Source organism: Carassius auratus, unplaced genomic scaffold (assembly GCF_003368295.1).
Source record: "Carassius auratus strain Wakin unplaced genomic scaffold, ASM336829v1 scaf_tig00214183_4049273_7079891, whole genome shotgun sequence".
NCBI classification, from domain to species: Eukaryota; Metazoa; Chordata; class Actinopteri; order Cypriniformes; family Cyprinidae; genus Carassius; species Carassius auratus.
In genome coordinates, this window is record NW_020527547.1 from 158,922 (window position 1) to 172,297 (window position 13,376).

A 13,376-nucleotide genomic window follows, 5' to 3' on the forward strand; every position below is an offset into this window, starting at 1 on the left:
AAAACAGTCTTGTCCTAATTAATATTTTAAGCTTTGGCTAATTAATGCACTTTTATGTGAAATGCTGTTTGTTTTCTTGCAGTTCAATAATAAAATAAGGTGGTCAGGCTCAGAAGTACATTATATTGCGCGCTCCCCTTTAAATATATGTTGGAATATCATGAAACCATCTTCCTTCAGCCTTTGATATTGACTAGGCTGCAGGAGGTTTTTACGCTACTATTTGAAACTTCCACTTTTCGAACTTGGAAGTGGGATAAAGGCCTATACTGCCAAAAACACACAAGGTTTACATCCAAACAGTTGGTTATGTCTAAAGTGAATGCAAACAGCTGACAGAAATACATATGTGTGCCTGTGCAGCTCTTAAAGCGACAGAAGACTAATTGTACTAAACATGATGGAGCTTGTCAATAAATGAATAGTTCAATCAAAAATTACAATTCTTTCATTATTTACACACTCTCATGTTGTCCCAAACCTGTATTCATTTCTTTCTTGTACTGAAAACATATTAAGATATTTTGAAGATTAGCGCTGGGCAATATATCTAACGATATGATTGTCAGTGATCTACGGCTCTGTTTATTAAATGCTGCTCCATTTGAAAGCAGGTGATGGCGATATTCACGGAACCAGATTTACTGACTAGATGCGCATGATCATATCGTTAGATATATATCGCCCAGCCCTATTGAAGAATGTGTGTAACCAAACAGCTGCTGCTCCACGTTAACTTTGATAGTAGAAGGAAAAAAATAACATAAATAAATACCATGGAAGTCACTGGGGACCAGCAACTCTTTGGTTACCCACATGGTTACCAACATTCTTCAAACTATCTTCCTTTGTATTCAGGTTCAAGGTAAGACAACTTGGCACTTGAGTAAATAATGAGAGTTTACATTTTTAGGTGAACTATCCCTTTAATGTAAATAAAACAACAAAACACAAACAGAAAAATCCCTCACTGCTCTTGACTGAAGAACTTTAAAACAGTTGCTTTAATAAGAATAAATGTATAATTATACAGTGAAGTGTATATAGTGTCTCATATTTATATTTGTTCATTTGCTACAGCTAAATACACTTACTGTACCTGAAAGATAAAACAGTTTATTTTGTTTCTATATTAGGTGTATTTGTAATGTGCATCTTTGTTCCTATTTTTAATAACAAAGATAAAATAATGACAATGATTTTTAGCGTCGCCCACTTTGGCCTAAATATCTGCCATTGTTTTGTTTATTTTTTTTGTTTTGTTTTTTAAGGGAAATTAGTTTGGCTGTACTGCTCAGACAACCTGCAAAAGAGTAAAACCAACATGACAAAGAATTGGAGATAAAATAAAGAATCGTGACTTTTCTGAAAAAACTAAAATCATGATATGATATTTTTGCTATATCGCCCACCCCTACACCAAAGAAAGGCTAAAGCGGAATTTTGTGTAAGATGTGATGGCTTGGTACTTCGATGTTTGCTTCGAGAAAAGCATTTTGAAGCTGTTGAATCTGTGCCAAATTCATACTAACGCATACTTCCTTTGCACATGTATAGACACGTGAAACCATCTGGTTGGTCTTCTCTCAGACTGGATATGCCTTGCAGGGTCCAATTTAACTCTAAACTGAAGATACTGGGGAACAGCACCTGGTGGAGAACATGTAGTCTTCAGTAGTCCCTCAAAACGTAAAGTCTGTTTCTTTTTCATCTGTACTCTGAGGCAGACTTTTACAGTGGATCTTTCCAATCTCCTCCAAAGCCCTTGCAAGTGAGTCAAGATCTCCAGTGCCCTGATGCCTGGCCTCCCAGAGACTGAGAATGACAGCAGATGGACTCTTCTGCTTGGTAAAGTAGGACAGGTTCCTGTGCCGAAAGGAAATGCAGGTGTCACAAAGATGACAATGTTATGTGAGTACATTAATAGCATATTTTATATATCAACCTTCTATCCTGCCTGAGTCATATACATAATATTTGCAGGTACTGGATAACCTTTTATTATATTTGCATTAAATTATATGTGTGCATATAGCCTGTATGTATTACTCTGGGTATTCTTATGTATCGGTCTGTTGTTGTTTTTAGTGACTACAGTTGAAATGAATACATGACCCGTGTGCTGTTACATGCAGTATGCCAGTAGATGGCAATGTTGTAGTATAATTCTAAACTCAAATGGACACGTGACATGGGTTCAGAAAAGATAACAAGATGAATGCTTTCTGAATAAATCTGAATTTCCATTTGTTTCAAATAGTACAAATTACACAGCTGCAATTCCAGTTAATATCTTCATAACTGGTATATGTATGTATTAGTAGTACCAAAGTATTACTAGGAATGAAAAACAAATCTTCAGTTGTAATCAGTTCTCTTTTTATTTGTGTTGTTTCCTTTTGTAGACTTACTTGGATGCAACTCTTGTTAAAAATAAATAAATAATAATAATAAAATTAAATCCATTTCTGACTGAACTAACAAATAAAACATTCAGATTTAAAATGAAGGTTTAGGGTTTGGATTTAAGTTCAGCTTATAAATCAGCTACCTAGAAATAAAAATCAGTATAAACGATCAATGTTCCATACAATCACTTTATAGATAACGGGAAGGTGGCGACTCTTATATCTCTCAAATCTCTAGTGGTTCTTTAACTCCTAACCTTTGTATAAACTGAATTAAATAAAGATGAAAGACCCGAGGAGCATGAGTTCTGAGTGAAATGTTTGAGCAAAGCGGAGTGCAGTCTCAGCTTATTATTCAAAGGCATTGTTAACAAAGTGAGCACTGCTGCAATAAGTTTCAGTCAGCCCTGTTGCCTTTGCTTTTTCTCTCTCTGGTGCTCACCTTTGAATGTGGAGTTTCTGAGCTAAGAGCTGCCAGTCCTTGCCCTTGGCGTTGGCAGTATCGAAGGTGGTGCATATCCGCTGACGTATGGACAGGGGGATTTTGAAGGCTTTGGCTCCCGTCTGTGAAGTCACCGTGCAATCTGCCTGCGTGAAAAATGGGACCGTCTCTTTCTCACTCTGGAAAAAAATAAAATAAATAAAAAACGTGGTTTTGGCTTGCATTTTTGCTAATCTACAAAAGAGCTGATGCGACTGGAAAGTTTAGCAGTTGATCTCCTGACAATGATCTGATTAAAGAAAACAGATCATTTCCATAATAACCAATGCAAAATACCAAGAGTGGTGCAAATGAGTAATTGTTGCAGCCATTCCATACGCAATATGGGTTGAGAAATAGTTTTTTGGGCATTTATTAATAGCAAAAATACCAATTGACTACCTCAATCTTTAGTATATCATATTGCATTACACATTTAAATACTCTCCTCCCATAAATTCTGCATCTGAAAGGGAAACTCCTACAAATGCAAATGCAATAAGGTCAGCTGTGTCCACGCCTTTTCATCGCTAATTTTTTACTGCGTGTCTTTAGGTCATTATTATATTATAGAAGTAATTATAATTTTAAGTCATTATTCACATCACGCAGTAATGCTACAGTGACTCTGAATCAAAATAGCCACCTTTTCAAGCAGTGATGCTATAGAAAAACAATTTCTTGTTCCCCAAATAACTGTTTAGTGATAAAAGAACCTTTTTTTCTTGGCCTGAAGAAATAACTTTTTTCACTGTGAGAGCCTTCTGTGCCACAGAAAGGTTCCATGGATGTTAAACGTTCTTCAAGGAACCATGGATGCCAATAAAGAACCTATTTTTAGAGTGTACGGTGCAGGTTAGATGTCAATAGCGGCATATTTGATTTGAGAACTGCACTAAAGTCTACACTGAAATCTTAAAAAATACTGTGAAAATTATTTCTGTTCATGACACTCCTTTTCAGAGCCTGACAGCCTGTCACTATAAACTGGCATTGTGTGGGAGACGTCAAGACTCTTTTTGTTGTTGTTTGTTCCACAGAGAAAATAAACATGAGGCTGAGTAAATAATGACAGCACCCGAAGACACAGCGATGTTATTAAACACTGGGACATTAGAGTGAATCTGACCTCTCCCACTGAGGTGTAGACCTGCAGGATCTGCTCGTGACCTTTGACCTGCCGCACACTGATCTTGCAGGAGAGCTGGGTGGTTGAGGCACTATGTCTCTGCAGCGAGAAGGCACAGTGCATAGGCTGCTGGTTCCTATACCAGACTTGGGTGAAGGAGAATTCCTGCAGCGGGATGAGGTCACCAGAAATGAAAAGAAGAGGAGAGATCAGAGAGAGATCAGAGAGCTGAGTCAGGGAAAGTGCCTGATCCATGAAAAATGTGGAAGTATGCGTATTAAGAGACTCGTTTCTGAGACCAGCAGTACAAAAGAGACACAAACTATAATCCCTGTTAATTCTGATGATAAGGGTCAGTGCTGGGGTATGTACAACACACCGTATCTGGGAGCAGGGCAGCAGAAGGGAAAGCAATTGCCTTTGATGTATAATTAATTTCTGTGAAGCAGCACGTCTGCAGGGAGTGTCCTTGACCTCTCCTGCGCTATTTCTCCAGCGCTACATATTGAAATGACCTGCGAGATGCTCTATGTCAACAGTAATAGGAACCCTGAGCAGAAGAGATGCTTGATGGGACAGCAGTTGCCTTAATGCCAGGATTAATTTCTCCCTTGAGTAGACATAAAAAAGCATGTTCCAGGAGACAGAAGCACCTCTGAACTGATAAAATACCTGAACATAGAACCAAATACTTGTCACTGTCTATCTCCATGCTAGGTAGGAGGACAGTCTTGGTCTTCAGTGCTGAATGAATGAAAGCTAAAATTGCTACTCTTTGATAATATATATATATACTTTGCAAGATTTAAGTAAAATTGCATAAAATATTAAGACTTGTTTTTAGATAATGTCGTTTATTTTTTCTTAACTCACTTGCTGATTGTTTTTTTTTATATAATAAATAAATAAATAACAATTAGTCAGTAAATCAATCTAACATCAAGAGTTTTATGCTTAAACACTATGCTAATACATTAAGGAATATTCCATTAAATTTATGTTCTCTAAAAACAATTTTTAATATCTTACTAAATGACTGAAAAAAAAAAACCAAGTCAAAAACCTTAACAAACACAACCTCACCTCATATTATGGATACTCTACAAAAATTCTGGCCCATTTTTTTCTTGACCCAAATGTTGGCTTCTGTCTGTTGGGTCATTTCATTGGGTTGTTTTTTTTTTTATTGTATTTACCCAGGTGCTGGATAGTTTTTGTGTAAATCAGCTGCTGAGTTAATTTTACTCAAAATTCAAATGATGAACCCCCTCACAACATGTACCCAGCGCTGGGTCAGTGTAACCCATTGTTGGCTAGCCACACTGGTTAAAACCAGATCAATTTGTCAATGGTCATTTTGTGTTCTTTTCTGAGAGAAAATTTCCTGAGAGAAATCTTCCTGAATGGAACTAAGGTTTTTATTTTTAAGGTGTTAATGTTGTCCTATATTTTTTTTTTATTTTTTTTTACTGTAATTAGTTTATTTGTTTACTTGTATGTTGGAACTAATATCTGCTTGGAATGCTAGTCTTCTACAAATGCAGCATACACTGAATCTATGATGCGCCACCATTGATTCATTGAAATGTATGAACTGGCCCTGTTTTATATATATAAAACATAGAATAGATTGCACTACATTTTGTTTGGAATGAATAAGCTTCAATATCTGGTTGTTTGACCCAGTGTTATGTCAAAAAAAAAAAAAAAAGAATATGGGTTAATGTATAAAAACCCAACATGCTGGGTCAGAATAAACCATCTTGTGTTCTGTCCACTACTTACACTGCAGTGGGTTTCCAAATAGCCCTGCACTGGTCATTTTTAATCTAGCATATTTAGATCTTTACCCAGGATGTCTGTAATGCACTTGTGCAGGTATGTGACTGTTGCACTGTACAGTACTGGTCATGTTACCTGACAGGTAGTGAAGGGTTTGATGCTCCACAGAAACTGGGGGATATCCTGGATGGACACCTGCAGACTGAGGCAGTTTCCATTGAAGAACAGCGTCTTGGGCTCCTCAAGAAGCTGACCTCCTCTACTTGTTTCAGCAGTGACCACTCTCTTTGTAAAAAAAATAAGTACATTGAAAACAGAGTGAGAACACTGGGGAAAGACATAGGAGAGGACAGAAAGTGGTATAGAAAGAAAATGTGGATAGACTGGATAACCATAACAACCACAGTATTGCAGCTACTCTGCTTAGGAAGTGCTGTTCAGAAGAGAAATTAATACAATACTTAAAAACACTTATGCCAATTTCAAGTGTAACAAACTTGTCAACCCATTGTAGTTAAAACTCAATATAAGAAATATTATCTAAACTTGATCTTGAAAAAGGCACAGTGTTTGGAAGGACCAAAAGCTCTGCCGCTAATAAACATTTACGGAAAAAAAAGCTTTCAAATAAAGTCCTGGTTAAAGCTTTGAAAAGAAAATTACAGATAATTTAAATTGATTACTGGCTTCTTTAATTTCAAGCGTGGCAGTGTTCATCTGTCAAATCTGCTTTGTGTTTCATTACTTTGCAAAAGTGAGTGTTCTCTTTGTGTGTGAGTGCGTGTGTGAGGAGTCTGAGCGCTCATGCAAGACAACAGTAATTGACTCTGACTTTTGTAACCTCTGGTTGTTTGTTTGAAAATAGCACTGACCAATGCTGACATTCTGATCACACAATTAAACCATTATAATTCTAGACCAACACTGTCACCAGTGGTCTCAGACTTTTGGACCCCACTGCAGTCTACTTTTACTATAATCATTTTGTGATGCGCCACAGATTTACATTTAAATATTTTAATGAAGAAAGTTCTTCAGATATTTAAAACTAGATTGCAACAGTGTCCGCCCAATTTTTAGCAGCCTATTTTTCTCCATTTTTCTTTTAGGTCTTTAAGAGGTATAAGCCATCAACCAAACCACCCAGCTATGAGGTGAATCACAACTTACAAAATGTGATTTGAAGCAAAAAAAAGTGTTTGAAATGATGAAATAAACTTATCTACATCTTGGATGGCTTGAGGGCGAGTATTCTCATAAAATTTTCATTTAAGGGAGATCTATTCCTTTAGTGCTTTCATGAGGGAAACGACTTCATTAAAAACACATCTCTTTGGCCAAGCATTCAAATAATGCATCTCATAATCTTGTACTGAAGTTATATCTGATCAAATGCACATTATTTTTCTTTAGCTTGGGTTAAATAAATTTTGCTTGGCTGGAACTGCAGCTGTGCTAATTATGTCTCTATTTGTTTCTCTGTTTTGCCGTAACTTGGATTTACACAAGCTCCAGTCTGGATCCAGAACACCTGAGAAGAGATGATGCTAACCCCTCAGAGGACCTCAGATGATGCCAACTCTGAAACAACATACAGAACTACCAAATTTTGGTACGTTTGACTGCATCATATAATAATTTCTGTTCATCGTCTATTTGATCACATCTTTAATTGATTTTTTTTCCATAAATGTCTGCCATATGTACATAAACTGGCAGTCACCACTGATACGCTGCTACTAAATGTAGAAACTTAATTTTCTGTAAAACTGCTTTGCAATGATTTGTATTGGGAAAAGCGCTATACAAATAAACTTGAATTGAATTGACCTACAATTCCAAGAAGCACTGTGAATGATAACCAAATTGAAAAGGATGGAGAAAACTAGAATCAAGGGTTAATGTGATTTTTAACCAGGAAATCTATTGTTAAACAAGACTATTTAATTGTATTTTATTTAACTATTTGATAAATATGTTTAACAAATGTGGCCTAATGGCTTTAACACAAGTCTATATTATTGATTACCTTGTAGCTCACACTAAGTAAGTTATCGTTACAAATCAATTCCCCTTTGACAATGAATGGGATTTTTATTTTCGAAGTAGTGTGATTAAGACCACATGTTCACTGTCCTGTGGTCACCTGAAAGGCATGCGGTGTGTCATCTACACAGTGCACTCGCAGGCTGTAGTCCATGGAGAAGGTCTCCATACTGCCGAACACAGCAATCCTCAGTCTCTTTATAGCGGCATCGGTGATGGGTTCCCCCACCAGTGCATAACAGCCTGGCTGATCCAACAACAAGTGACAGCTATGCGAATCCATTAGGCAATAGCAGGAGGTTGATTCATCATTTACTGACATTATTTCCTGTGAACCCAAGCAAAAGATGATCAAATCATTGTAACATTCATAAATGGGACTTTTCAGTGAATGCTTGATAGTATATACAAAGTTTGTATATAGTGCACAAGGCTTCTCACCATCAAGCATCTAAACATGCATTGTTTTGAGAAATGTCACAGTATATCAAACCGTCTTTTGATTTGATGTGATTCATTAGAGAGAAAAGCAGTTAAAATATGCTCAATTCATCATGGATAGCACAATGAAGTTAAAAACTTAACATCCTTGATGTTAAGCACAATCTTCACTCCTGGTGACAGATACTGACATTTCATTATAAAATTTGCTAAATTTACAATCACAATTAAACACATACACTAGGTATACACATACAGATTCATCAATAAAAAACCTACTTAATAGCCAATTTTTTTACTTTAAAACTAAAACTAACAATTTTAATACCCAGAGGTAACTTATTTCACACTTGTGCCCCAGAAAAAGACATATAACCATACATAGTTTTAAAACGAAAATCTAAAATCCATAAGACTTTGCCTAGTATTATAACAATGTTGCTCATTTACCCTAGAAAAAGGCATTAAAATATGAAGGAGCTCTATTGTTGATAATCTTATTTAGCATTTTTAATTTAATGTGTTCTATTTTGCTTTCTATGGATAACAATAATATAATTTTTTAATAGCATTAAACTTACCCAGAACTTTCATATCCATACTAACACCGCTTAAATCTTTATCAAGGACACATCAGACGTAATTAACTGTAGTTTTGTTTGATATTAAACAATCCCTAACCTTAATGACATCTTATAAACCTTATTCTAATTGTTTTTAGACCAAAATAATATGGATTCCATTTGATCTAAATGCAACAAGAATTTGTTTTCAGAAAGCCAGTCTCTTACCTAACAATGCTCTTCACCTAGCCCTAAACACCATATTCAATTACTCCTTTCAGGGAATATACTTTACCTCTGATACCAAAATAAGATCAATGGTACCCCCCTTCCCTTCCCAAACTTAACTGGGTTAAATTGAATAATTTACATAAACACTGCAAAGCACTGAAATTGTCTTTTTCTTTTCTTGTCTATTCTTTTAAATATATTTGTAATAAAATCCCCCATAATAACACATTCTTAGTTCAGATTTCATTTAACATCTATAGGAGTTGAAGCAAAAAAAGATCCTGAGTCTGAACTTTTTCCAGGGGCGGGGCAGCACATGCAAAGCATGCAATGACTGTGACATTTTTAACATTTGAAAGGATACTATGGCAAAGTTATTGCTTTCTTTATTCAAACTGATTTTCTTTTTCATGAATATATGACTGATCTGCAGAATGAAAGCTGTATCAAACACTTGGAAAATTATGAGCTATGTCATCGCTTATTGACACTAGGGGTGTGACAATACACTTAGCTAATGAGATGAGACAAAGTACAGATTGTTGGTTCACCAGAACGTGACATTATTTTAATACTTTAATATTTTAAGAAGTTTTCAATAAAATGTTTGTCTTTTTATTACAAAAAGTAATACAAGCAGTTGTTTTTAGAAATATTTCAACTAATCTAGGGCTGTAACTAAAGATTATTTTGGTAATCAATTAATCTACTGATTATTTTGACAACTGAGTAATCCTATTTTTTTTTTTTTTTTAGTAACACAAACAGACCTAAGTGAAAACCAGGCTTTGGTATGACTATTTATATATAAACTAACAGTGAGGCAATAATAATTGGCTCAAATAAAACATCAAAACCAAGAAATTACAAGATTGAATTGAACTACACTGTTAAAATAACATAATGCAATATGCCTATATATATATATATATATATATATATATATATATATATATATATATATATATATATATATATCCATAATGTATTAAAACAAATATCGCGCCAAAAGCCTGGTGACGTTTCACTTTACAGCTTGATTAAGCAATGTTTAAATCCATTACATTTTAACTTCAGTTAAAATGTAACTAAATTTTAACTTAACATTTTACACATAGACTGTAATTTTTTTTATTTAAAACAAATTCAATTCCCTCATACATTTTTTTTTTCATTTTCTGTAAAACTGCTTTGCAATGATTTGTATTGGGAAAAGCGCTATACAAATAAACTTGAACTGAATTGACCTACAATTCCAAGAAGCACTGTGAATGATAACCAAACTGAAAAACTAGAATGATGGGTTAATGTGATTTTTAACCAGGAAATCTATTGTTAAACAAGACTTTTTAATTTCCATTGTATTTAACTATTTAATAAATATGTTTAACAAATGTGGCCTAATGGCTTTAACACAAGTCTATATTATTGATTACCTTGTAGCTCACACTAAGTAATTATCGTAAAAAATCAATTCCCCTTTGAAAATGAATGGGATTTTTTTTTTTTCGGAGTAGTTTGATTAAGACCACATGTTCACTGTCCTGTGGTCACCTGAAAGGCATGTGGTGTGTCATCTACACAGTGCACTCGCAGGCTGTAGTCATATATATATATATATATATATATATATATATATATCCATAATGTATTAAAACAAATACCGCGCCAAAAGCCTGGTGACGTTTCACTTTACAGCTTGATTAAGCAATGTTTAAATCCATTACATTTTAACTTCAGTTAAAATGTAACTAAATTTTAACTTAAAATTTTACACATAGACTGGAATTATAATTATTTAAAACAAATTCAATTCCCTAATAAAAATGTTTTTGACTGGATCAAAATAATTTTTCAAACTTCAATCTTTTCTGTCCAGCAGAAAAGAAAAGACAAACAAATTATAAGCAACATTAGGGTTAGTAAATGATGGGGAGAATTTTATTTTTGGGGTAAATTATCCCTAAGGAGGATCCATAAGGACCTTTTTTGCCCTTTTTAAAACTTGAGCCCTCAGTCCAAATTTATCGTAATTTTATGGAAAAGAGCCAACAGTACATAATTTAAAATATATTCTTCCATAGAGGGGAAATCAAATGGGTTTAACTGAGCAGCCATTTCTTTCTGCCACAATAAACCATAGGAAACATTAAAAATTTAAGTTAATTAACCTAATCATTTTTTAGTAGCTAACAAAACTATCAGAAGCTGCATGTGGCAAAGAGCTGTCTACAAAGTCTAGTTCTAACAAAGGAAATTAGACTATTTGTAATCATACATATGTTTTTGTTAAATGATAATTTCACCAAGATGTAGGATGTACAGGATTTGTTTTAGTGTCCAGTGCTATGAAAAATTAAAAAGTAAAACATCTCATGAATGTAACTTTAAATTCAATGAGGCTTCTCACTGGTATGGAAGCCTTCAAATAAACAATATTATAGCTTACATTCAATCACAGACTGACTTAAAGCTGTTGCAAAAAAAAAAAAGTAACATCAGAGTGTGAAAGAATGTCAGCTCAGCCTGTATTTTTGCCAGTATAATTGTGATCAGTGGAAAAAGCTAAATTCACTTTGCCGCACTGACATAGAATCACTCACAAATCACGAATCAGTGAGGTCACTTCTGTATTTCTTTGACAAGCTTAGGCTAACATCAAGTCAAGCACAAACATTCATATAATACAGGCTCTTTTCATTTTTCTTACAGACAACCATTTATTTATGTGACTGCAGCTCTTCAAAGAAATGTAAATATGAAACAGAGTGACCTCCTCGGAAAAAAGACACCCTTTGCAATCTGATAAAAAGTATGTGTGATGTGAAAGGGATAGAAATTCATACTACTGCAGTCTTTCTTTGAAAAGTCTGATTTTACCGGTAGTTTTTATGTAATTACTTCAAATAAATGTTTAAATAAAATTTTAAAAGCCAGGAGAAAACTCTGACAGCAGATGCATTTTCATGACGACTGTTGGTTTTAAGTCAAAGATAAGTGCTGTGCTTTGGACCAATCTGAAATTCTTTCAAATGATGACTCATGCTGGTGCCAGACACAAAAGAATCTAAACACCTTCAATAACACTAGCAGCTCACAATAAACAAACTCTATGCTAAACTTTTATTAAAACATCAACTTTCAAACCATGATGACAGTTTAAGGCTTTCAGAGGCCTACAGCAGAGAAAAACACATGGGATTAGGACAAATGTGAATGACTGTAGTAGGGTCAGGAGGGATGACCCATCCATGACTCTTGTCCTGATTGCCCCGTGTCAGCAACTATTTGTGGGGGTCCTAGAGTACAACCAGAATGATATATCCTGATTCTGATGGGTTGCCTTGTCCCAATGCTCCTGCCGTTTGACTGCCATGAACTGTTTCTTCCCAGCTATTACAGGCTGTAATTGTTTTTTCCTTGAGCACTTCACTGCCGTAGCCTCCTCTGAGGAGCTGCTGTCCCTGGATCTCTTGTCAAGAGCACACAATTGCCTCATCAACACATTTTTAAAACACGCACAGCCCCAAAGGCTGAAACAAGCAGTTACAGGATGTGATTCAAATTAATTGCACTTATGATTAGTTCATGGCACACGTCGCCAGGTTAACTGTATCACAAGACCTTAGAAATCTATCTAAATGGCAGCATTAAAAAAAAAAAATAATCATAAGGGGCTGGTGGTATATTTAGCTGAGTAAAGTGCTTGATTTTTTTTTAAATGTTATGTTGACAAGGATTGCCATTACTTTACTGCACTGGCTTAATGCTGATAAATGACAATGTCTTCAATATGACAACTTTATGCTTCATACAGAAAATATACATATTGAAAAACATAGACGTCATGTCTCTGTTCCTACCTCCCACTTGTTGTCCTTGGTTTGTCTCTTGAGTTTAATGTTCCAGTTTTCAGCGCTGACTTCAGCACAATGAGCTATCGTCATGGCAACAGGATAGGACAGGTTCAGCCCTGGTGGTCCATATGTGATCTCTGGCCCTAACAGAATTTCACACCTTTCCTCTGATTGGGCACTAGAAGGCAAAACGAAGAAGAAAAGAAAGGTATATATACATTTTTATATGTGATCATTTCAAGACAGCCCGGCCCCACACCATTATTTATTTGGAAATGAATAAAATACACTTCCATTCAAAAACTTAGGGGTCAGAAGGTATTATTTTTTTTTATTTATTTATTTATTTTTTTTAAAGAAATTACTCCTTTTATTTAGCCAGGACTTATTAAAATTGATAAAAGTGAAACAAAAAAATCTAACAATCCTAAAATAGTT

At 34.9% G+C, this 13,376-nt stretch overlaps 1 protein-coding gene across 2 annotated transcripts in view; it reads right to left on the reverse strand.

Moving 5' to 3' along the window:
• Positions 1 to 1,025: 1,025 nt before the first annotated feature.
• The window catches only part of LOC113091341 (netrin receptor UNC5D-like), a 169,201-nt gene continuing 156,850 nt past the window's right edge, over positions 1,026 to 13,376 (reverse strand). For both annotated transcript variants that reach the window (XM_026256794.1, XM_026256793.1), the window contains 6 exons: positions 12,945 to 13,116; positions 7,947 to 8,174; positions 5,936 to 6,085; positions 4,019 to 4,183; positions 2,851 to 3,029; positions 1,026 to 1,866 (listed from right to left, as the gene is read on the reverse strand). In XM_026256794.1, coding sequence (XP_026112579.1) covers positions 1,683 to 1,866; positions 2,851 to 3,029; positions 4,019 to 4,183; positions 5,936 to 6,085; positions 7,947 to 8,174; positions 12,945 to 13,116 — 1,078 coding nt within the window. In that variant the 3' untranslated portion in view covers positions 1,026 to 1,682. The remainder of the gene's footprint in view (positions 1,867 to 2,850; positions 3,030 to 4,018; positions 4,184 to 5,935; positions 6,086 to 7,946; positions 8,175 to 12,944; positions 13,117 to 13,376) is intronic.